Here is a 26247-nt window from a genome sequence, read left to right as displayed (position 1 = left end):
TTACAGAGCTCAGTGGCTCTGCCAGATAACCAGGACAAGGAACTGCAAAGCTACTAGAAGGAAATCAGCAAAAAATGTGGACAGTTAATGAGAAGAAATTATGAAATGCTATTATGAGTCAAATCTATCAACTTTAGGTTTCCAGAAATAAATGAATTAAATTCAGAAAATAAAAGCAAATATCACTGAACAAGATCTTATGGTATGGATCAAGGACATTTCATATTCATTTTCAAATAATGGAAAAATGATTTGAATACAGAAAAGAAAAATATGCTAGAGAAGCAAATGAAGTACATAAACATCCATTTGGATGCAGCCGATGAAAATTTTGAACAGCCGATTCAAAATAATGAAACAGAGCTACAGTTGTCTGAATATCAACAACCTCGAGAAAAAGTTTTGAAATGCATGAATTGTAGGATAAAGATTAAGTTCATTGCAATCTACTCAAGGAAATCATTTAAATGAAATTTTTCCATAATGCAAATATGGAAAATTATTACATAATCTTACAGTTATGTTCTGTGAGCTATATTGATTACCAGTATTCTTCTGGGTTCATTTCAAGGTGCTGGTGATGACCTATAAAATCCTTCATGGCATGAGACTGGGTTATTTGAGAGACTGCCTCTCCCCAGTTACATCTACCTGTCCCATTGGTCCAGCAGGAGAGGCATGCTTTGGGTCCCATCTATTAGGCAATGTCATCTGGCGGGGCCCAGGAAGAGATCTTTTTCTCTCACGATGCTTGCCCTTTGAAATATCATCCCCTGGAGATTAGATTAGTCCTGTGTTATAAATTGTGTTATAAATTGATAGCCAGCCATGCAACCAAAAATCAAATACTAAAGTAGGAAATTAAATTGGAAAATAAATCACTTTTGAAAATATATTAGCAACTTACACAATTTAAAACAACAAAACTGAAAAATCGGAAAATAAAAACAAGTCTGAGAAAGTGATGAAATCTGGGCAGCAAAATAATTGCAGAAATCATGGATTGAGACTTCTGCTGGGGACATGGCCGACTGAACAGCTATGTCCATGAGCTCTGCAGACAGAACTGACAGGGGCGGGGTTTTTTTAGGGCATGGGCAGGCTTTTCCTGAAGCCCAAGAGCACTTTCACAGACAAAGAAAACACTTGGAATCATCCCATCTGCCCTCTGGAATGGTGACTTGCAGCCTGAGAATCACAAACAGTGTTCGCGCTGATAGGGTAAGAGTCACCGGGAGGCCAGGACGTCATTTCCAAGCTGCGCTGTAGCCTTAAAGGGACACTAGGTTGAGCCACCCCATTTCTAAATCATCCAATTTATATATTTTTTTAAAGTTACGTACCCTAAGGGAGACTTTCTATAGCAAGGAGAAGTGATCTCTCTTGGTGCTTGTTGTTATTTTTGGGATTAATTTTCAAAAATCTTTTTAAGCTTTGGCTTGTTTTCCCATTTGGATATTGATGAGGACTGAGAATAAATAATTGTCTCCCTGTTATTATTTTTGTATTAAATTGGAAGGATTTAATATTTTCCTATACGTTGAATCTGCTGTTTTGCATCTTAAACCTTCTGTTCACTTTCCCTGGAGCTGCTTGTTAGCATACTATCTCTTATGTCAACAACTTTCAGAGATTTTCCATTAACTCATTAACTTCTACTCTCACTAGTCAAGAATCTAGGGGGTGTCATAATCTACTGCCTGAAACATGGGGGATTTCAAAGAGACTTTTTCAGAGTTCCGTTGTGAGCTTTGCTGTGAGTTTAAACAGATCTTTTATGATACCTGTCAAGCAGTTTTACAAGATGTTTGGGACATTGCAGACAATATCAGCTTTAAAATGTGTCTTCTGGCTGAGGACGTCATGGAAGAAGATGAAGATTTTAACAAAGAGATGTTTCCACTGACAGTGAGATTGAAGCTTTTGTTGAAATGCCAGTCAACGATTACTTTTTGGTACTGAAGGGGTTAAAGGTACAGTCTGACTTGCAAACTACAAATGGGGTTGGGTTTTTTTGATGGAATGTTATGGGAAAGAAGAAGCTCTGCTCTGTGGGAGATTTTTTTGCTGAGTCTGAGTTTCTAAGGGGGCAGTTAAGCTGTTTGATTTCTGTATGAAAAATTCCCTATGTGTAATATGGAGATATGTAAATATTTTGGTATATTTTGAGGAGGTGTAAAAAATTAAGAATATTAAGGCTTGTATGATTCTACTTTTCTTTAATGATTTGTATTAAGATTTACTGGATTGCTTTTAAGGTTTCTTTGATTTTTAAGGTGTATAAGATATAATAATTGCTTGGTTTTAGGTTTAATAGGGTTAAGATTGTTATAGTATTAATTATAAAAGTAGACAATTTAAATGTTTTTATAATTTGATTTCTATTATTAGTGGACAGAAATATATAGAATAGCGGTAGAAAGGAAATAATTAAATGTTTTGGGGTTGATTTGGAGGTTTTTATATTTCTTTTTCTTTTATTTTAAGGGGAAGGAGCAATTGTGTTTAGTGATTTTTATAATGTGCTAATGGAATGATTTATAGGAATAATGTGATCTTTTGATATAGAGTAAGGGATTGATTATGGAAATTGCTGTATATTCTTCTTGAAAGTTGGAAGTCATCTCTTTATGTAAACTTCAAAATTTTTTTATCTTGTGTTTCACACTTAGTTTTTTTTCTTTTTGTAGTTTTTTTTGTAGTTTTTATCTTTGTTTCAAACTTAATAAAATTCTTATAAAAATAATTGCAGAAATCGTGGAAAAAATTAAAATAGCGGTAGCAACTTCTAAGACAGTTGAAAACGGGGACAGGGGGATACGCGACGTTCAAAGAACCCAGGCACGCTCCTTAAATGGACTCCAGCCTGTCAGCAGGCGTTCGAAGCGCTCAAACAAATCTTTACCACAGAGCCAATTTTACAGCATCCAGACCCCTCTAAACCCTTCGTTGTACAAGTAGATGCTTCTGATTTCTCCATAGGAGCAATCTTGTTACAATCTGACCACTCTGGCGCCTGAAAACCCTGTGCATACCTCTCTCGCAAATTCACTGAAACTGAGAGGAGATGGCACGTTTGGGAAAAAGAGGCTTTTGCTGTAAAAACGGCTTTGGAAACGTGGTGACGTCCGTTTCTTTGATCAGGGGCAAAGGATATTTATTTAATATTGAGACCGCATTGAGCCCGCGGAAATCGGTACAAAGCCGTAATGGCCCATCCTTTTTTGGCCTGAATAGGACAGGGGCTTCTACCGGGGAATTAGCAGGCTCAATGAAACCCCTAGCCAGGTTTTTGTCAATGAACTCCCTTAGCGTAGTGAGCTCTTTGGGAGACATGGGGTATATTTTGGGGTGAGGCAATTTTACGTTTGGTAAGAATTCAATGGCACAGTCCGTTTTTCGGTAGGGTGGCAAGCGATCTGCTTCCTTTTCCCCAAATACCTCAGCAAAATCTTGCTACTGATTGGGTAATCCCTCAAGAGGTTGAAGCGTTTGCACAGTAGTATACGCTACCCCTCCATGTCTTCCAGTAGGTCCTTTTCGGGTACTTTGTAAAATCCATCCGCAAAAGTCACAGTTCTATGTAGCCAGTTGATAAAAGGGTTTTGTTGCACAAACCAGGGCATCCCCAAGATAACCAGAGGACCCCCCACTGGAGCTACAACAAATGGCAGCTTTTCCTGATGGGAGCCCATCTGCAAGGCTACCAGTCCCGTGGAATGATTGACTGCTTTCCCTCCCGCCATAGTTCCATCCAATTGGGTGAAGATCATAGGTCTTGGCAAAGGAAACGTGGGCAGTTCCAGAGCCGCTACGACATCAGGGTGCATAAGGGAACGGGAGCAGCCCGAGTCTAGCATGGCCCAAACTTCCACAGTTTTGGTTTTTGAGCCCAGTTTAACTTTAACAGTCAGTGTGGGGAAATTTCCACTCACCGAATTGTGGTTACGCCCGGTTTCTTCCACCTGCCCTAGGGCGCCCTTCAGGGCAGGTGGTAGGCTTTTCCCGCCGGCTGCTCGAATTGCAACTCTTCTTCCTCTTCTCCGAAGGGTAGTTCTGGGGGGTCCAGTTCTGCGACGGCCGCTTTCAGTTTCCGCGGTAGAGTAGGCGCAGGCGACTTTATTGCAGGTTTCGTCTGTCGTTCCTCTGCACGACGTCTGGGGCACGATGTGGCTCGATGCCCTTCTTTCCCACATCTCAGGCACTGACCTTTGGAGAATCGTCGTTCCCTTTCTTCTTCCCAGGTTTTCGGTTTGGGGCGGCTGGCAAGCCCAGATGTACGCGCTCCTCTAGCAAGACGAGATTGTCTAAGCTCTTTGGTATGGGCATAGGTTTGCAGGGCATTTTCTGCGCTGCCCGCCAACTGAATCCACCCGTACAGCGTTTTAGGATCATCTCTTCCTAGTGCCCAGCGAAGGATTTCTGGTTCTAGCCCCTGCTTAAACATTTCAATTAAAGTTGGCTCAGACCAGTCTTCTACTTTCCCTGACAAAGCTTTAAATTCCAGCACATAATTGGCAACTGAGAGGGACCCTTGGTAGAGTTTCCTCAGGGCGTTTTTAGCTGTTTCTTGGGCTAGAGGGTCTTTGAAATGCTGTTTAAGTGCCCACAAAAAGTCATCGAAGTCCTCTAACTCAGTTGCCTCAGCCTGGCACAGTTGTACATACCAATCAGCTGCCCTTCCTCTCAGTTTGTTGGCAATGAAATTGATTTTGCCATGTTCTGACCGAAAGTTCCGGCCCCAATCTTCCATATAATGCTTGGCATTAGTGATAAAGAAGGAGAGCGTAGTGGGATCCCCATCGAACTTCACCCCAAATGGTGGGAAGTTTCTTGCCGGCTCAGCTGGCTGTGGCGGTTCCGCGAATGTCAGCGTACGCCGAGCCCCCATGGGTGGCCGATCCCTAGGAGGTCTTGCCTCTCGCCCCCCCGCCTGACGGGCTGATCGAGTCTTGCTTCTCCCCCTGGATGGCAGGGTGCTATGCCTGGGGTACTGTGACGGCTCTTCCTCCCAATCCTCCGGGGTGGGCTCTGCATCTCTGGGGAGATCCTTAAGGATTGTCACTATTAGATCCATTTTGTCTTCCAATGCCCTCATACGAGCAGGAGTGACCGGTTCTTCCAGAGGTTGGTTGGTTACCACCACCCTCGGTGACAGGGGAATTTCGGGCTCCCAGGATAGTTGTGGAGACCCCCTCCCCGGTGCTCTTTCCATTACAATTTTATGTTCACTCCTGAGGCTCTCCTGCATGGATATCAGCAATTCATCTAATTGGGCATCCCGCATCTCCCGACGTGCTGCTCTTTGCGCTCTCGAGGTTAGAGCTGGCCGGATCCTTGCCGCCTCCCGCTCTTCCTCACTCCCATCACTTGCGCGAAGCTGATGTTCGGTCATCGCTAGCGTTCCCTCTGATCCAGCGATTGGATGGGGCTAGCGGAAAATGGTTGAAATGATTCTCAGCTTTATGTAACGGTTGCCTAATCCCAAATACTCAGTCTCACAAGCTCGGGCTTAAAGATAACTGATTTATTAAAGGAATAGTATGCAAATACAGAGAAAGCTGAGAATGAGCAAAAGCGCGCCAAATACAAACTTAAAAGCCTTGCCTGTGAGCAAGTTCCGCCCCATCCCTCGTCAGGGCGCTCCCCCTCCCAGGTGCTAGGAGCCGTTAGACGCGCCTGGGAAAGTAACCTTGAGCAGGAGCGCAAACCCAAACATACATTCCAAGCCCTCAAAACAACGGAGGGCGAGGGAATGGAAAAATCCGGGTGAAGGAACACGGAACAGAAGATGACATGTGAAACGTTACAATGTTAACAGCACATTGAAATGGGTAACATGACAATATGGAAGTAGGATCAAGCAATTCCAGCAAAATAGTCAATTTCAAACAATTTTTTTCCCTAAAGCCTAATTTAAAAGCACAGAAACCAACATCCCTAAAAGTAAGGAAAAACAACTGGAATTTTGGAAAAATAATTGGAATAACCAAACAAAACACAATGAAATGGATGTCTGGCACAGAAAAACAAATGAAAATATTGTAGTTATAATAGTTGTAAAAGAACAAGGTAAGAGGATGAAGAATTTGAGTGTATCAGGAAGAGAAGGCTAATGGATTTTGGCTAAAACATCTATCCATTCTCGTCTTGCAAATCATTTCAATCAAATGTTACAGCAAGGATCAATAGACTCACTACATCTGAATATTTCTGATCATGAAAGACAAAATAAAAGGAACAATACTCCAAAATTTTCATCCAATCATTTGTCTACAACATTCAAGTTGTTAACAGAAATCATTGCCAGTAACATCTACAGAAACCTGATTTCAAATTCATTATACCTTGTAGAAAAAAAATAGAATTTCAAAAATTCTAAAGGTACAAAAGACTAAATTTTGTTTGATAAAACAATTATTTAAAAACTCAAAATTGTGTAAAGACAAACTATATGGCTTGCCCAGATTTCAGAAAAGCGTATGGCTCACTACCTCATTGTTGGATTTTAAAATGTTTGGACATTTGTGTAATTAACGAAATTATAATGCTTTAAAATAATGCAGTAGAAAAACTATGGAAAACAACACTGATGGCAAACAAAGAAGAATGTGGAGAAATCAAATTCAGAAGAGTAATCTTTTTAGGAGACTTCATTGCTTTTTAATATGTCTTTGTGTTTAATTATTTTTATTTTTGTAATGTATAACTTAAAAATAAGAAAAAAATTACAGTGAAAGTATGAGAAATAGAAGGAATAGAGGTGTAGAACAGAAAATAGAAAAAAAAGGAAGAAACAAGAGATACAAACATATATAGACATTTAACAAAGCGACTTCTGACTTCCTTTACAAAGGATATATACAAAAAACCTTTCATACAACCTTTGTTTAACTTTATATTATTGCTTCTACTTTTCCCAATAATCTATCATTATAACTAATAATCAAAACCATATGTCACTATTTGACTATGTTCAGTTTTGTGCAAAAAGTCGGTGAATGGCTTCCAGTCTTTCTTAAATTTTATCAAATGTTTTTTCTTTTATAATAGCCATCAGTTTCGCCATTCCCGCTAATTCCGAAAGCTTAACTAACCACTCCTCAACTGTGGGTAATGCCTGGTTGTTCCAATGTTGGGCCAAAAGCCATCTTGCAGCCATTATCATATAAAGAAGTAAAGTATCATGCACTTTTTCTATGTGTATGTCCATCATCCCTAATAAGAAAATTTCTTATCTCAATTGAATATACATTTTCAGATCTTTCGAATAGTTATATATATGTTCATCCAGTATTCTTTAACTTTTTTACAAGACCACCAAAGGGGTAAAATGTCCTTCATGTCTTTTACATTTCCAGCAGACGTCTGATACTCCTATATACATTTTAGAAAGTTTATCTGGTGTCAGATACCATCTATACATCATCTTATAGAAATGTTATTTAAGATTATAACTTACTGTAAATTTAAGACCCTTTAACCACATATTTTCCCACTGTTCAAGTTGGATGTTATATTGAAATTTTTTTGCCCATTTTACCATACAATCTTTTACTAATTCCTCTTCCATGTCCTAACAGTCAGGAACCACGCTGAGACGAGGAGTAGGTTTCTAGTGTTTATTACTGCTACATTCGACAGAAAATCCTAACAAACTGAAGAAGCGTGAGAAAACCCAGACAGATAAACCCCAAAAGTCAAGGCGGGTCTGTTCTGTGTCTCTTTGAGTGACTGCTCAACTCCTCACTACTACACATGCGTTTTCCCCCCTGGATAGGGGCCCCCTCCTGCTCACCATCAGTACTCATGACATCCCATTTCCAATGTTAACAATAATTTGAACATTTTAAATATTTCTTCATTGCTTTTTAATATGATTCCACTTACGATCATTTAGGTTATGAATTATCAAGGGACACAAGTCTCTCATTTGCTGTACATTGATGATTTGAAATTATATGCAAAATCATCTAGAGAAATACAGTCATTTTAAAATACAATTTGAGTCTTTAATGATTATATCAAAAACAAATTTGCCTTGAATAAGTAGGCAACACTGGGAATAAAAAAAGGAAAAAATAATACTTAGATCGGATTGAACTATGGAATCAAGGTATGACAAACAATGAGGAAAGTTGTAAGTATCTGGGTATTTAGAAACAAATAATATTTTGCGTTTCAAGTAAAGAAGATCAGCTTGGAATATCTGGCACAAGTTTAGAAAAGTATTGAAGTTGACTTGCAGTAATACAATCGAAGCCATTAATTCTTGGGCAGTCATCTAATATACTACACAACAGGTATTGTTGACTGGGTAAAAACTGAACTAGATGCTTTAGATCACAAGACCCCAAACTTAAGACAATACATCACTACACCCAATAAGCAACATAGATTGTATTTACCAAGGAAAATTGGTGGTCTTTAATTGCATGTGTACCAGACAGTGGAGGATGAAATCAGAGGTGTAAATTATTACATAAAAGCAAGCAAAGGGAGGATGTTAAGGTCTGCAAGGCAAACTTTTTGAATGTGATGGAATCAAAGGGGGCATACACAACCGAGCATTTATAACCGTGAATGAAAAATTGGAAAGATAAGCCTCTGCATAATCAATACCTGAAAGAAAGTAGTAACTTGATAATGGCTTTAGATTGGATCCATCAAGAAGGAAACGTAAGAGTTACCATGTACAACATAAAAGCAAGCCCTAGCAGCAAGTGCCATAAAAACATACATTTAAAAAACAGGAAACACCAAATGTAGATTATACAAAGAGAAAGATAAGACTGTTTATCACCTAAAAAGTGGTTGAAGCAACATTGCCCAGACATGATTGCAGGGCAAATGATACGTTGGAATTGTGTTGAAGTGTTGAAAGAGTGCTCCAGAACTACCATATAAAAATGTTATGGAACTTTCGAATTCAGACTGACATCTAGAATGCAATTTGTTGGATATCACAGTAGTTGAAGAAAAGTAGGCTTTACTTACAGATGGAGCAATGCCAAATGACAACAGAGTGGCTCAAAAGGAACTGGAAAATATTGTAAAATATTGAGACTTACCCAGTGAAATACAGATATTATAAAATAAGCCAACAAAGGTTGTCCCCATAATTACTGCAGCATTAGGAACTATAGCAGTAGAATTTTCAAAATAGTTGAAAAAACTAGAATGATTGGCCTCACAATATTTAGCTTACAAAAAACTGCTTTGCTCTGAACCACATAGATGTTTATGGTGGTATTTTTAGAATTCTTAGGCTTTGAGATAAAGCTTGAATTGTCCCTAAATTACCAGCAATTCCAAAACTGCAGTTCTGTGACAAAGAGATACTGGGGGAGAAACTCGACACATTTCATCAATGGGTGATCTGTGTAGCTCGGAAAGGAGCATAGAAGGCATTTAGTCTTAACTCCTTGAACTAAAGAAAATGGATTCTCCCAGGTCAGCACTGCAAACAGGTTGCTTTGTTTTAAGTTTTTTGTGTACAACAAGATGAAAGGAGATAACAGTAGTGATAAAGGACAAAGTTATTAATAGGAAATACAGTATATAGGTTCCAGTAGGTAATCTAAATGTAAGCCTTCAGGGAAAGAAATTTGTTCATCCATCTGACTTGGAATCACTACAGTGATCAATTATATCCTGTTTGTGTTTAAGAACTCCAGTAAACAAAAGATGGTGTTTAAATATTTATTTTTTAATGTTTTACAATATTCTTCCTTGTCTTTGTTGTTTGTCCTTTGATGTTTTCTATATAGTATTTTAGCATTAGTATTTAGTATATTAGAAAATCAAAGAAAGCAACAGCAGCAGCAAAAAAAAGGGGATGGGATAGAGGTGATCTATCCTTTTTCCACGGCCCTTTAATTTTTCACTGATATGTGTTTTCTGCATTTCTTTTGTTTCAGCTGACTGGAATTATTCAAGCCATGGTGGATGGACAGCCTAATCTCCAGCAAGTGCTTGAGGTAAGCGGAACAACCTTTCGTTCCTGACCCATGACCCTATTTCTCCCTTCCCCCTTATTCTTCCTCTGTATTGAACCACATAATTTGACTATGATTACAGCTTCATTAGAATAACATTTTCTGTCACGTCAGTGACATGCTGTTGTGAATATTGAACCATTGATCTGTCATTTCCAGCTGTTCATGTCAAAGGTGTTCGACTCTTGCCAGAAGTCATGAGGGGAGGTATATGTAGGGGAAATTCTCTTACTGGAGAGGGTCTTCAGTGTTATATTAAGAATACTGCATGGAAGATAATAGATAATATACATACCAGTTTAAATATTTAGTAATAAACCATTTTATTTAAGGTTTCTGTATACAGGACATAGTCTTAATAATGCCATTTGCTTAATGTGGCATTCTTACAGGATTTAAAGCTTAATTAGCTGAAATAATTTTCACAATCAATAGCTTTTGGTGTTTGGTTTCCGTGAATGGAATTCTTCAAGAGGTGAATCCTAGCTGACTATGATGTGATGCTTTGCTCCCTTCAGGATTTGGGCCTAATAGTTCTTGATCAAAATAATTGCAACCGCAGCTGTGTGAGGAAATCTGATTAAAAGCTGAAGTTGCATTCCCTTGCTTCAGTGATAATATGGAATTGCTTGGTGAAGGGAAGAAAGACAGCTGGGTATCCTGAATGACATTCAGTAGTGAGCCTTCCTCCCTGCTTCATTGGGATCTGCTTCAGCTAATCCTGGGGAGAAGGCCTATCTTTTATCTTCTCATTAATAGGGGAACTAACCTTAATAGTTCATTCACTACCCATGGGATCTCATTCCTTCATCAGAACCATGAACAAAGCCTGAGGGGACCCTGCCTCCTGTTAATTTAGTTAGTACTCATGCTGTAATACAGTTCAATACAAGGCAGAGAAAGGAACTTAAGTATTTTGGCCAATACAGAATGAATGTATTTTTCATAGTTGTATGGAAGGGCAACACCACTTCATTATGGTGGCATTTGAAAATTTGAAACTGTAGCAAAGGCTTGATGTCCCCTGTAGAATATAGAAAATTGTATTACGTTGACTGTAATATGATCGCTCAAGCCATTGTTCCATCTAGTTCACTGCTTATTGTCTATGCTGACTGGCAGGATTTTTTCAGGGTTTCAGCCATGAGCTTTTGCCAATCCTACCAGGAAATATCAGGATTGAAATACATGCTCTACCACTGAGCTACAGCTGTATAAATTATCCCTATTTATAAATGTATCTTGCACCCTGAACATCTTGTATATTGAATCATGTCTTAATTTATTATAATTCTGAGTTGCCTAGAGTTTTATAATGTTGGCAGTGTATAGATCTTTAAAATAAATAAATAATTCAGCAACTTTTTCTCCTATATCAATGGTTTCTAGGTTAAGTCACAGAGAAAAGGCATCCAGAATAATGACTGAACTTTCAGTGGCATACACAGTTCTCTGTTCTTTCCCAGCATGCATATGTCTTCTAATAATATTGTTCCCTTTCCCCCATTTAATGCTCTTATTTAGTAAAACCACCCAGAGTTGCTCTTTGAGTGAGATGGACAGTGACGAAATTCGAAATACACACACACACACACACAATGAAAACGTGGCTCTGCTTTTCCATTACTATTATTAAAATCCCTGTTTACTGAGTATCTTTTAATAAATGTTATATTAATTAAATAGGGAAACTCTTTTCTTTTCTTTCCTTTGAGAAGGCATTTGCACTGTTTTGATTGATTATGTACCATCAAGTCAGTGTTGAACTCTTAGTGACCATGCAGATTTTCTCCATGATGATCTCTCCTTAACCTGGTCTTTCAGGTCTTCCAACAGTACAGTCACTGTCACTGTAACTGAGTCTACCCACCTTGCTGCTGGTCATCCTCTTCTCTTTCCTTCACCTTTCACAGCATTAGAGCCTTCTCTGGAGAGCTAGGATTTGCACTATACCATAAACTATTTTTAAATTCCTCTTGGTTTCAAAAGGATTTGTGACATGACATAGAAAAGTAGCACAATTCCCAAAATTTCTTTTTAGTATGCAGAACTAGTAATGTAATTCTTTAAAACCAGGCCATAATAACTTGTTCTGGTAGCTGAACTGGTAAATATGTCATCACATTTCTTGGAGTTTTCCTCATAATTTACCTTGAAATATGCAGGTATGAATATACTAAGTTACCGGTTCCATATTGCAAGAAAATGTGGGAAGTTGGTTTAGTTATTCCAGTAAAAGTGGAATTTAGCAGAACAGTTTGGCACAGTGCATTCTTGGTTAAACTGTATTGGACACTGAAGCAGGAAATAAGAAACAAATGACGTTTTTTTGAGGTTATAATATGTAGGGACCTATATAATGAATAGAAAAAATATGAAGGGGCCTTTACACTTGTGAGTTACAGTGCTGGTGGTATGTTTTTGTTAACCCTTTGAGGTAGGCCAGGCCAGGCCAGGAAATAGATACCACAAGAAAAACTAGAATTCTATTTTGCTGATACAGACTGTACTTGCAGAAACTTAGAAGATTGATAGCCTTCCCTCCCCTTCTGCAAAGAGAATCAAGGCAGGGCAATCTGGAGTTTGTTTCTTACACTTTCCTGTTTTCCCAAGCTAAGCTCATGTTTTACTAATGGTTGTCTCATACTTTCTTCAAGACCATCTCTGTATTTCTCTAGAGTCTGTTTTCCTGCTTGAAAACAGTGTCTGTAACAAATGTAGATTCTTGGTGCTTGAGAAAACATTAAGAAGACGGGGATAGTGAGTTCATAAAGATTTCTTGGAGAAAATTTAGGAAATGCTACAGTATGGGAAACTACTTACCACAAGAAAGAGAAAAAATGCAAGAGATTTAGACCAGGAATGGGCAACTGTTTTTGGTTTGGGACCCAGATTTTCTTTTGCATATCTTGCCAGTGATATCATATTGGGAATGATTTAAATGTAAACCTGTGTGTATGTATGTTAGAAGGGTGAGGGTAAATGGGTTAAGGCACATACTAGATGTCAGAGGCTTAAGACATTTATTTTGCCTCTTAATCCCTTCCTTCCAAAGCTTGGCCTGATTTTTATTTTTAAAGAAGCTTGATGGAAATCAAACTCCCCCAAAAGAAAACCAAACCTAAGTTTTCATTTGTTACTTCTACTCACTTCTAGAGGCTGCTGACCCCACATTGCTGGACTTTAGAAACTGGAGTCAAGCTTTATACAACTAAGTCCTAGTAGGATAATTCTCGTGACTGAAATACATAATCCAAGGATACAACTTGTTTACAGGTAGCAGAAGCAATAAAAAGAGAGGAATTACACAATACGCTGAAAGATCCACACCTGCACAGAAATCCAAGTGAAATCCCTGAAAATTGCTTTCTATGAAGCAAGAATGAACTTCTGTACTATTGGAATTATACTATACACTACTGATGCATTTGAAAGGATCTGAGTTATAAGCAGAAGAAGGAACATGGCCCCCCAAGATAATTCTCCCTATGAAGAGCAGAAGCTGGTGAGAATAAAAGGTTGGGTGACTAAAGTCCTGATAGAATTGTCTTACACTTCTGTGACTCTGCAACCCTGGACTTGACCCTCAAGCATGGATACAGCCCCCAAACCTGTGAGAGCACAACTTTGCAAGCTGAGCACTAGAGAGTGCAGAAAGAGAAAAGGACTAGATTGCTAAAAAGAATGTCTAATGTGAGATTGTTTAAAGGTTGTTTGAAGAAGCTGTTGTTCCTTAATAGGCCTGCAACCACAATCTAATCTAAGTAGCACCAGCACAGCTTTGCTTGAGTGGAAATAAGAGTTTCTTTGATAAAAGGATTTCTTTGGGCTCAATCAGACATTGGAACTATATTTGTGACAATCTGATCTGGATTGCAGGGAATCAGTAATTCTGTGATTATTCAAATAACCTGTTCTTTGCTAAAACTTTGACAGTGTTTGCTATTTAAAGCAAATCTTGCTATAGATAATAAATCCCTTTACCTTGAATCCTGGGTTGGATTTTGATCACAACCATTCTGTAAATCTTTTAACAGTGGTTTTTGACCCATGATTTTCTGACTGTGCCTCTTATATTGCTGTATGAGACTTAAGGCAAGGAGAAGTTGTGGATGGTACTTTCTAAATCTCAGATAGTTCAAAAAGGCATCAGGTGCTAATGACTGGGGACTTGAATTACCCCAACATCTACTGAGAAATACTCTGCCAAGCATGGTCTTTCCAAGAAATTTCTGACAGCTAATTTCTTTAAAGGAGGTAGATGGAGGAAACTCTAAGGTAATTAGCTATTCTTGACTTGATCCTAACCAATAGGGAAGATTTAGTAGATAAAGCAGGGATAGCAGGAACTTTGGGGGAAAATGGCTATGCAATTCTGGAGTTATTGATTGAAGGAAAAATAAAGCTGAGCATAATCAATATAATTTGGACTTCAAGAAAGCAGATTGTTTCATGTATTGATACATGAAATTTTTTTTAGTATAGATAATAAAGGAATTGATGTGTAAGTACCTTGAGAAAATGTAGGATTACAAAAAATCAGTATGGAATGCCAAGAACATTTCTCATCAGACTAATCTTACTTCATTAAAAATAATTTCCTTAGTTTGTTCCTTAGGTTGTGGGAATGCTGTGAACACAATGTATCTTGATTTTAACAAAATACCCCACAACACTCTGATTAGTGAGTAAATACCAGCTGGATGGCAGTGGCTAGATGAGTATGAACTGGCTTGAAAGCAATAGTCAAAGAGTGTTCATCAACAGTTATGCTTGGAATCAAGCATCCAGCTCTCCTTCAGAAGGCCTCAATTCTTACAGTGAACAAATTGGTAAAGTGGCACATTCTTTTGCCTTGAAATTGAATCCAAGGGACCTCCCCTCTTCATTGTTTAGTGTGCTCAGTCCATTTTTTATAATGCTTGCACTTCCTTGATTTACTTGACTTCTCCTTCATCATTATTGCCCAATAGTCAAGTTGAAGAACCTATTTCTTTTTCAAGTCCTCAATTCCTACGATGAATGAATTGATAGGATGGCACAGACTTTTGGTCTAGAGGTTTAATAGGCATGTCAATTGGTAAAGGACCTGATATACCAGTTATTTCAAGATGCTGCCACTTCATCAGTCCTAAAACAAAAACTTCCAGTCTTGCTAAAGAAATCAAGATACTTCTGGGAGAAGCCAACTTATATCACATTAATTTCTTGTGAATCAGTGAGAATCTTTATGGTGTGAAAGAAAAGGGATACTCTTTCATATTCTAATAACACTATCTCCATTATAGTGGAGACATTGCAATCAGGTTCCCACCATCAACAACCTTCTGCATCCTTGGACAAAGAAGGCAGAAAATTGGATAGTTGCAGAGGCAAGTTATACTCTTCAGAGATTCTCTTTATATACTGTATTGCCAACTATCAAGCAAAATATTATCTTTTGTGAGAGAAGATATTTCCATTCCTTCTAATTTGTCAGAGAACAAAAGGCAAATAGTCCATGTTTTTCAAATAGAAGCAGTAGGTTTTGCCAGGTAGGAATTAAATATGGTTCGTCATGCAACTGACTTGGCAGCCAAAGTTACAGCATCTTCTGTCGCCGTGTATTATCATGCCTAGCTCTGCTCCACTGGAATAACACTAGAGGCTAAATCTAGAATTGAGAATCTTCCATTTGATGAGGATGGACTATTCTGCAGTAAAACTGATGAGACCTGGGACATAGTACAGAAGCTTTGTAAAACAGTGTGCAAATGGAGACTGCAGTAAAACTGCTTTGTTGCCTTCAGCTACTGTTCACAGATCTGCTCATGTCTTGACCAAAATCTACCCAGTCTTTCAAATGGAAATAGCATACCATTTCATGGTCAGGGATTCCTGCTGGTTGTTGGGGCTGCCTAAAACGCAGTACAGCACATATTTACAAGCCTAAAGGCTCAAAATGGTATCTTTGATCTTGATAGTACTGTTTACTGAGGTTTGGGGTTTTCCTTGCTTGTTTTTAAGATATGTGGACTTCTATTACAATCTTTGGGTTCCACTGATCATTTTTCAGGATTATCAAATTGAATTCACAGCAAACCTCCCAACTGTTTCTAAGGCAGAGTTATGTCTGGAGGTGCCTCATGTTTTGCTAACAGATGCTGCATACCTTCTCTAAGATCGTACCTATGGTTCTCTACTGCAGGCTGCATGTTTTCAAATATGTCTAGTACTCTGCCTTCACTCCTTCCTTCACTTACAATCTTTCACTTATTGGCCTCTCCATGACCAAAACAGTTATTTCTAAATATATAGCACCTGTCATTTTATTTCTCCACCTCCAGGGTTATTCTCTTATTTAGACAGCTGGCTAAATACATTGTGTATTCCCATGCTGAGCTATTATGCCATATAGCTCAAGTCCTTCTGCTCCTATTGCACTTAGCTCTCTGGGTCAATTGTGAGAAGTCTTTCCTTCTTCCCCTACAGATTATCCAATTCATAGGGGCAATGACAGATACTACTAGAGGAGTTGCTTTCCTACTATCGCTGCAACTCCAGGCACTTCTACACAAGATCTCTTTTTTAATGTGGATCAGAGCCTGTGTTGTTCTCTACTTAGTGGGCCATATGATAGCTGAGACTTTATTTATTTGCTTCACCCATATTTGGATGCTTTCCCTTCAGACTGGTAGCTTTATTCCCCTTCTGTATGCATGGCCATAAGATTGTTCTTTTTGGTTCTGACCTGCATCATGGAATCTTTCCTCTGGTGACTGTTTTCTGACTATCTCATTGGAGATTTTCTCTTTGTGTCTCTCTCCCCAGCAGATGTCTTCATAACTAGCACACCATGTTCAGATGAGGATTTCATCTATATCCTCTTAGCATCTAAGTTGTCTGGTCCAGCCACAGAACATCACAACATATCAACCTACCATTGCTCCTCACATTTTGTAAGGCACTCTGAGCCTTCCAAACCTGTTTCCATGACCAGATTGTCCAGGTTATATCAGACAATTTCATAGTAGTCTGATATATAAATGAGCAAGGTGGCACAAAGTCTGCCCCTTTTTTGGACCTTTCAGTTTGAGTCCAAGGTCCTTGGGGATAAGGTACAGCAGGTTATATTGGTTTCTTAAAAGCCTTCCAGAAGGGCTTTTTAGGCAGCTAAATGGAAATTTTTTAAGCAGTTTGGCCCAAAACAGCAGTTTAATCCCATGCAATTAGTAGTCCATCCTTTTTCTTGCTTTGAAACAGCAAGATTAGCTCATGGGTATACTTTGTGTCCATCACTTCCCTTATTCTTCACCCAATACAACCCCCTCCATGCCTATTAATGGAGAGTTTCATAAAAAACATGGCACATCTCTATCCTCTGGTGTCCCCACTGTTCCTAGCCTGGAATACTTCCCTTGTTCTCTTTATGGTAATGTTAAAACCTTTTAAGTGACTACCACCCCAATGACTACCACTGATTACTGTGACTACCACTGATTACCACTCTGATTCACCTTCTGTCATGGAAGGTTGCTTTTCTGATAACCATGATATTGACTCATTGAGCTGGAAAACTGTATGTCTTATGAAGACATCCTCTTTTCCCTATTTTTCATAGCTCTTTGTTCAGATATTTGTTTCTTTCCAGTATAAATTTCTTATATATTCTATTTAAGTCTTTCTATTTAAATCATTAAATTGCCTTTTCCCCCAGCCCATCAGTGCCATTGGAAACACTGCTTCATTCATTGTCCATTGTGCTGTCACTTTTTACTTGGATTACATAACATAGTTTCATCGGGGCCAATATTTATCCCTGGCCTTTCAAAATTCATCAGAGGGCATGGTCTTTCTCTTCAAAAGGTCTCCAGATTGATGGTAGCAACAGTCAGTCTGTGCTACAACCTGAACAAACAGCGATGCCCAATTCCAGTCTGTGCTAACTCCATGACAGCATTGGCAGCTTTTCTCTGGGATATTCTGGTTCAAATTATACTGGGCAGCTACATTGGTTTGGCCTCCTTCTTTGTCTAGTTTTATAGACTGGACTTCTGTGCCCAGCGGGGTACAAATTTTGGAAAGGCCATACTTTCTTCAGTCACATTGTGACCTGACCCGCCGTCATCAAAGGAACTTGCTACTCACCCATTTATGTGATCACAAAAACCATGATGGAGGACCATTTCCTTAATTGTGATTGCAGCCCCAAGTGAACATCTGTGAATTGGTAGAACTTGCCATCCTACCCACTTGGGTCAGGTGACTTTGCTCTTCCTTTGTCTGTGTTGTGTCAATGTTAGGAACTGAAGAGGTTCAGCAGAAACTCTGTCTAGACAGATGTTATGCATGGGTGGAAGGCTCCAGAAAATTCCAAACAGATAATCCATATATCTGAGTTCACAGATAAAGTAACCACTCACCGAACTGCAGTTACAGATAACTATTATGTTCTTCTGCATTGGTTTTTTTCATATTGTATCCATTTTTAGGCACCACACTAAGAATGAGTTTGACAAACTGGAATAGGTACAGATAAGGTCAGAGTTATAATAAAGGTACATGAAACCAGTTACGCCCTTTCCTGGACCGAGAGGCCCTCCGAACAGTCACTCATGCCCTGGTCATCTCCCATATAGATTACTATAATGCGCTCTACATGGGGCTACCCTTGAAAAATATCCGGAAGCTACAGCTGGCCCAGAATGCGGCCGCGCAGACAATCTTGGGTGCTCCAAGATTTGCACACATAACACCTTTGTTGTGTGAGCTCCACTGGGTCCCAGTTTGCTTCCGGGTCCAATTCAAGGTGTTGGTTATCACCTTTAAAGCCCTACATGGCATGGGACCAGGATATCTGAGGGACCGTCTCATTCCTATTACATCAACCTGCCCCATCTGGTCATGCAGGGAGGGCATGTTACGGGCCCCATCTATAAAAGAATTCCATCTAGCGGGGTCTCGGAAGCGTGCCTTCTCTGCTGTAGCTCCTGCCCTTTGGAACATTCTTCCCCCAGAGGTGAGACAAGCCCTCTCGCTCCTGGACTTCCGCAAAAGTTTAAAGACCTGGTTTTGTAGGCAGGCTTGGAATGGGAGGGTAAATAATTACACCTGGGGATGGCTAGTGCCATGAAGTGATCCGGAGGGACCTACCACACTGAAGGTCTGATTAAGATCTCTTTGCCATGTAGATTTTATTATATTTATATTTTTATTGTATTTTTAATTGTAATGGTTTTATATTTTAATCTTGTTTTTTTGTAAGCTGCCCAGAGTCCCCCCGTTGGGGAGAGATGGGCAGTGAATAAATTTATAAAATAAACAAACAAACAAACTAAGTCCTGTACTAAGAAAATTGAATTATCAGTATATTAACCACAAAGAAAGACAACTGAGAGTGAGGGCAGATTATGATTGGATTCATCATGTACATGATTCAAACTGATTGCTAGGAAAAATGTCCCAATATCTCCTAAGGCCTCATACTAGCTGTAACAATTAGACTCTCTTCCTGCTCCACACTTCCAAGTATAAGAAGGTTTAGGTATTGCAGAGAATTAGAAAGCTATGCATACAAGAAGTTCTCCGTCTGACAATCCCCAGGAATCCTGCTGTTTATATATAATGGCGATTGTCATCCAGGAATCGCTTACAGCCTTCAGGGGCACAGCACCACAGGTCACTGGATGTGAGACCCTATTCATTAAGTTGGGCTCTAAGGATCAGTTGCAAGTGTTGCTGTTGTACCAGCCTCCCTGCTGCATAGCAGCTTCCCTGCCTGAGCTACTTTCCTTTATCTCTGGGTTGGCAATGGAGTTCCCCAGACTTAGAGTCTTGGGGGACTTTAATCTGCCTTCTCTGGGAGTGGGGTCTGGGGTGGCTCAGGAGTCACACACCAGATCCAGTGTTCCTATCACCAGCTGCTGTGTAATCTGAAATTGGTGTCCTCCTTGTCATGATCAGATCACACTCTGATTACTATAGAATTCTCTGGTGCCTCCATCCACTGCAGGGAAGCTGAACCCATTAGATCAGCCCACCCCCAGTGACTGATGGACCCTGATGGGTTTCAGAGCTTGCTGGGGGTTGTTCCTGCTGTTCTGCTGCATGGTCCATCTGAAGCCTTGGTCGCTGCTTGAAATAAGAGGTTGGCTGAGACTTTGAATCTGATCATGCCTATGCAACTTCTCCCCTCTCGTGGATCCTGGCACTCCCTATGGTTTATGGAGGAGCTAAGTGAGTTGAAACAAGAGAAGAGACATCTAGAGTGTTGCTGGCATTCTACAGGGGACAAACTCGACCAGACATGGATTAGGGCCGCTATTAAGGCCTACTTCGTAGTGGTAAGGATGGCAAAGTGTTAGTACTTTTCTGCCCTTATTACATCTGCGGAGAGCCATCCTGTGGCCCTGTTCCAGGTGACGTGTGTCCTCTTGGGTAGAGGGGGCTTGGAGAACCCCCTGCAGGGGCATGCAGAATAATTTTTCCAGTATCTGTCAGACAAAATTGTTTGAATTCTCTCACAGTTGGACTCTAGCCTTTTTGCAGGTCTGGAGAAGGTGCCTGGGGAGGAGTCTTGCCTGGTTATCTGGGAATGGTTTGATCCTGTTGGGCCTGATGGACAGGATCCTTAGGATTGTGAGCTCAGCTACCTGCCCTTTAGACCCATGCCCCTCCTGGCTGGTTAAGGCGGCCCCGGGGTGTTGTATGAGTAGGTTCTAGCGGTGCTAAATTCTGTTTTGAGTGACGGGGTTGTTTCATTACCTCTTAAAGAGGATGTGGTTCACCCTGTCTTCAAGAAGCCATCACTGAACCCCATTATACTGGGCAATTTTCATCCAGTATTGAACATCCCCTTTCTGGGAAAGGTGATTGTGAAGGTGGTTGTACAACAGCTTCAGAAGACCCTGGATAAAACAGATTATCTAGATCCTTTTCAGTTGGGATTTAGACCTGGATATGGGATGGAAATGGCATTGGTTGTGGTTTAGGATGATCTCTGGCATGGGCAGGATGGTGGTTGTGCATCTATCCTCACCCTACTTGACCTCTTGGTAGCTTTCAATACCATTGCCCATGGTATCCTTCAGGTTGACTCAGAGGATTAGGGGTGGGTGGCGCAGTGTTGTGCTGGTTTGCCTCCTTTCTTAGCAGTCAATTCCAGTCAGTGGTGATTGGGGGGAGAGCTCCCACCCTCGGCTCCTACTGTGTGGGGTGCCGCAGGGATGGGTGCTGTCTCCACTCCTATTTAACATGAGGCCGCTGGGTGAGTTCACTTGCCATTGGGTGAGGTATCATCAGTATGCTGTCTGTCCCTGGCAAACTAAGTGATGCTGTGGGCATCTTATCCCGGTGCCTGGAGGCTGTGAGGGTCTGGATGGGGAACAACAGGTATCAACCGAACCCTGGCAAGACTGAGTAGCTTTGGGTTTGGGGACCTGCTGGTCCTAGGACTGTACCATCTTTGGTGCTGGATGGTGTCGCACTGCCCCAAACAGACCCCGTGTGCAATCTGGGGGTTCTCCTAGACTCATGACTCCTGCTTGAGGAGCAGGTGGCAGTTGTGGCTAGGAGGGCCTTTGCTCAACTGTGTGTCAGTGTTGTGCATCAGTTGTACCCATTCCTAGATCAAGGGAATCTATTCACAGTCACTTGTGACTTACCTCCTGGTTGGACTACAGTAATGCACTCTACATGGGGCTGCCCTTGAAGAGTATCTGGAAACTTCAGCTTATGCAGAACGCAGCAGCGTGCACAGTTATGTGTTTTTACAGAAGAACAGAGGTTACACCTCTGCTCCACGAGCTGCATTGGTTACCAGTTGTTTCCTGGTCCAGTTCAAGCTGTTGGTTTTGACCTTTAAAAGCCCTACATGGTAGGGGCTGGGTTATTTGAGGGACCACCTCTCCCCAATTACATTTGCCCGTCCCACCAGATCCAGTAGAGAGGACATGCTGTGGGTCCCGTCGACTAGGGAGTTTCATTTGGCGGGTCCTAGGCAGCAGGCCTTTTCTGCTGTGGCCCCCCCTTTATGGAACATCCTTCCCCCTGAAGTGAGGCTGGCCTCATTCCTTTTAGCTTTCTGGAGGTCCCTCAAGACCTGGTTGTGTCAGTAGGCCTGGGGACCCCAGGGGACTGGTGAAATATTGAGATGGCTCCTGGGTAATTAACACCTCCTCTTTGCCTAATCTCTTTTTTTATTCTGTTCTTAGTTTTGTGCTTTTTATAATTTTTAATATTAATATTAATTTGTATATTTTGTTCTTAACTTTCTTGTATGCCACCCAGAGTCACTTGATTATGAGGTGGACAGCTATATAAATATGATGAATGAATGAATGAATGAAATATTACTACCAAGGTATGAATACGGGGTCATTTTGTCCTTTCCTTGGCCACGTGTTTCCTTGCCTTAAATGTTTCTGCCATCTGCCTTTTGCTTACAAAATGGTTTTCTCTGGTGTGAGAATCCAGATTCCTTCCTCACCAGCTTCAACCCTTCCAAGTGGTAAGAATAGTTGATAATGAAGCTTCCATTTGCTGGCTATCTTAGCAAAAACTATGTGTTGTGCACCAGCTACACCCATTCCTGGACCAACAGGCCCTTCTCACAGTCATCCACACCCTAGTTACCTCCTGTTTGGACTATTGTAATGCGCTCTACATAGGGCTGCCCTTGAAAAGTATCCGGAAGCTTCAGTTGGTTCAAAATGCAGCGGTCCACATAGTTTTGTGCAAGCCTAGAATTGCCCATGTGTCACCTCTTTTGCGGGAGCTGCATTGGTTGCCGATTTGTTTCTGGGTCCAATTCAAGGTGCTGGTTATCACCTTTAAAGCCCTTTGTGGCTTGGGGCCAGGTTATTTGCAGGACTGCCTTTCCCCAGTCACGTCTACCCAACCCATCAGAGCAGGGAGGCAGGGCATGTTGTGGGTCCCTTCAGTTAGGGAGGTACATCTAGTGGGACTGGGGAAAAGGGCCTTCTCCATAGTGGCTGTCTTCCTTTGGAACATCATTTCCCCAGATATAAGATTGGTCCCCTCCTTGGTCCTGTTCTAGAAGGCCCTGAAGACATGGTTCTGTCAATGGGCCTGGGGACCCCAAGCTGCTTCGGAGCCAATCAAGTGGCTGGTATGAATGTGTTTGCTGCTGCCGGGGTAGGGTGGGGTGGGTGTCTATTGTGTTTTTATGTTTTTTAATTCTTTAAGCCTCCTGGAGTCACCGTGTGTGAGTTTGGCGGTCTTATAAATCTGTTTAATAAATAAATAAATAAATAAAGTCTGGATAAATATTTGTAGGGGCTGCTTTAATTTGGATTCCTGCTCTCAGCAGCGGATTGAACTTCAGGGTCTAAATATCTTCCAACTCAATGCAATTTTAAGAGATTTAGCTATTTTGTAAAATTTTAGTTAATGTTTATATCTTATCGTATTTTAGGATGAAAAGGATGGAGCTATGCTTCCCTTGAAAATTTAGAATTACAGTTTGCATTATTTCTGGATTTGATCTTGACCATGAGTGTCCATGTCTTCATGGTGATAAAGAGTGTATTTTCACAGTTAAGGCTACTAACAGTTGCATTTGTTTCTGGGGGTATCGAGCTAGGTGTAGTGCTACGTTTGGAAGTCTGAGAAGATACAATGAGTTTTGTGACTAAATGATTGCCAGGGAAAGGTTGCCTATTTATGAAATAGTTGCTATGGTGGGTTCACAACAAATACATTTGGCATAAAGTAAACTGGTGAGATTCCTCCCCTTATGTCCTCTAGTACCTCAGGATGTTGTCTGTCAGCTTCCCATGTTGTTTTTCTGGGCAGGTGGATACATGTTCAAACAAGTCACAAGGCTGCAGTCACCCATCATTTTTATTTTCTAAATGCCTGTAGGAACTACATGGTGCTCAGATACAAAGATGATGCTAGAAACTGGCACCTTTCTTTGCAGCATGCAGCTTACTGTTATTATTAGTATTAGTATTTTTCAAATTAAGAGTTCCAGCAAACCATTATAGTAATGGGGGACAAAGGACCTGGTGAGTAATGGAGGACAAAGAATGAAGGGTGTGTCCATAGTTATGTTGATTCCCATAAGCATAATTTTGCCTATCTCTGGGCTATAATAAGCCTACCTAAAATTCTATACATTAGGCTGCCTTTCAGAAATGTTTAAAAATGTAATATATATTGCAAATACGTCTAATATATTTGCAAATCAGCTTATTGACTAAGTATATGAAGCATGTGACTACTTTATTAATATAGATGCCCTAGTTACTAGTCTGTCTACAGGCAAAGTTCAAGGTCCTGGTTTTGATTTATAAAGCCATATGCATCTTTGGACTTGGCCATATGAGAAACCGTATTGTTCTTTCCAGACTTAAGAAATCTACCTGGATTCTAAACTTAGTGGAGGCACATTTTCTGAAAATGTGAGAATGGACCTTCTTGGGCTGCACTGAGGAAGGTCAAGCTAGTTCCCAACCTGTTACCCTTTTGCCATCAAACAAACATGTTTTTAATTAGGCAGAAGTATTTGGTGAGTAGGGTGCTGTCTTCTTTATTAATATTGTATTAATAAATTAGTTTTATTTTACTGTTAGCCACTATGACCATGGTTCATTAGGGGTAGAAAGACTTGAGTACAAAATGAATAATATAGGAAGAATTGTTGTTAGAAAGGTATTTATCTGGATTGCTTTGTCGCTGCTGCTGTGTGGCTGATTAGGCTAGCTCATTTAGAATCTGGACATGATTTTATAAATAATTACTTGTTAGGATGTTGAAACAGGGTCAGGGCATGCAGGAAATGGCCAAGCAATATTAATTTTCAACAGTTGTTCTGTAAGCAGAAATGTGATGCCTGATAAAATCACCACTTCACTGGCTGCTTGATGTCTCCTATTGGAAATCTTCAAAGATCCAAGCTTACCTTCATAGGAATGAGAAGGGGAACAGGATGAGATGGAAGTAGGGAGGCAGCTGTACTGGATAAGATCACAATTTTCTTCTCTTGTGATTGTGAGGCTTATCAGCATTTAACTGATGCATCTCTTTTCTAGGTCTCTGAAGGTTCATCTCCTTTCTGTCTGTTTCTTTCAGAGAGTTGATGAGTGGATGGCAAAGGAAGGCCTTTTGGATCCCATGGTCAAGTCTATTTTTGTTACCTGTGGAGATTGGGACTTGAAAGTAATGTAAGTATGGGACAGGGGATTAAGTATTCATATTCGGATAATTCTTACCCACTCCCACTTTTCTTCCTCACTGGAATATCCATGCACCTCTTTCTTTGGGGATGTGTCCAAATGGTGTATTTCTAATGCATGCAGCTACTTGTTATGTCAGTTCTGACTTTGCTGTGTTACTCCTCAGTGTACCAGCATGTAACCATATTAGAAGCACAATAATGAAGGACCTTGGTACTTACCTGTTGCTTGTTCAAATATATAAATGGCATATAACAACCCCCCCACCCATTTGATATATTTCTACTTTAGGCTTTTCTACTTTTGAAAATACTCTCTCTAACTAAATATTCAGGATGTGTGATATTAGCGAGAATAATTTCCACTGAGCACATTTCAGATTAAGAAAGTTTGATCTTGAATATCAATAAAAGTTTTATTTCACAACTTAAACCAAACATATAACTTGTTCCCATGGTCAGCTTTTGGATCAGAGGACTGGAAAGCAACTAACTTATTACCTTGTCTTAAAAAGGGTATTGGAGGAGATTTGGGAAATTATAGGCTGATTTGCTTAAAATCTGTTCTCAGTAAAATGATGAAATAGACATAGAAAAAGAGAGAATGGAAAGCAAGAGAAGCTTATATCTTCAAGCAGAATGTGTAGCTTTGTGGCCCGCAAGAGATGGGACAGAACAGTTTGGGGACTGTTAATATCCATCTTTGTTTTCTACATGCATTTTCATTTAAGTGGCACAGAAGTCTTGATTCCAGATTCAGAAAATGCTATGAAAATGGCTCATTTATTCCTTCTTTCCATTTATCTTTTTATACAACAGCTTCAGAGGCTGATGATTAGGCTGATTCCTGAGCATTGCTGGTGCCAAGTAGAAAATTCATGATCTTGTGATTCCAGCTTCTCAGAAGTAAGAAATTCAGCTACCTGTTAGTGAACAGCTTGTCACTTTATTGCAGATTGGCTGTAGCAGGCTTAGTGGTATCACATCTGATTAGCTATATGTCAGAGACCATGTCTTGGCTTGAATGAGAGAGGGCTTGCTGCCAATTCCGACGTGTCTCATTTCCCCGTT

General features: G+C 40.2%; 1 protein-coding gene across 1 annotated transcript in view; it reads left to right on the top strand.

The window, feature by feature from the left end:
• ERI3 (ERI1 exoribonuclease family member 3) overlaps positions 1–26247 on the top strand; it is a 299426-nt gene that overhangs the window by 54395 nt on the left and 218784 nt on the right. Inside the window, exons 4-5 of the mRNA XM_063297801.1 lie at positions 9921–9980; positions 25074–25165. Of these exons, the coding sequence (XP_063153871.1) occupies positions 9921–9980; positions 25074–25165 (152 nt within the window). The remainder of the gene's footprint in view (positions 1–9920; positions 9981–25073; positions 25166–26247) is intronic.

Source organism: Candoia aspera, chromosome 3 (genome assembly GCF_035149785.1).
Source record: "Candoia aspera isolate rCanAsp1 chromosome 3, rCanAsp1.hap2, whole genome shotgun sequence".
Taxonomy (NCBI): Eukaryota; Metazoa; Chordata; class Lepidosauria; order Squamata; family Boidae; genus Candoia; species Candoia aspera.
This window is presented reverse-complemented; position numbering and strand designations above follow the sequence as displayed.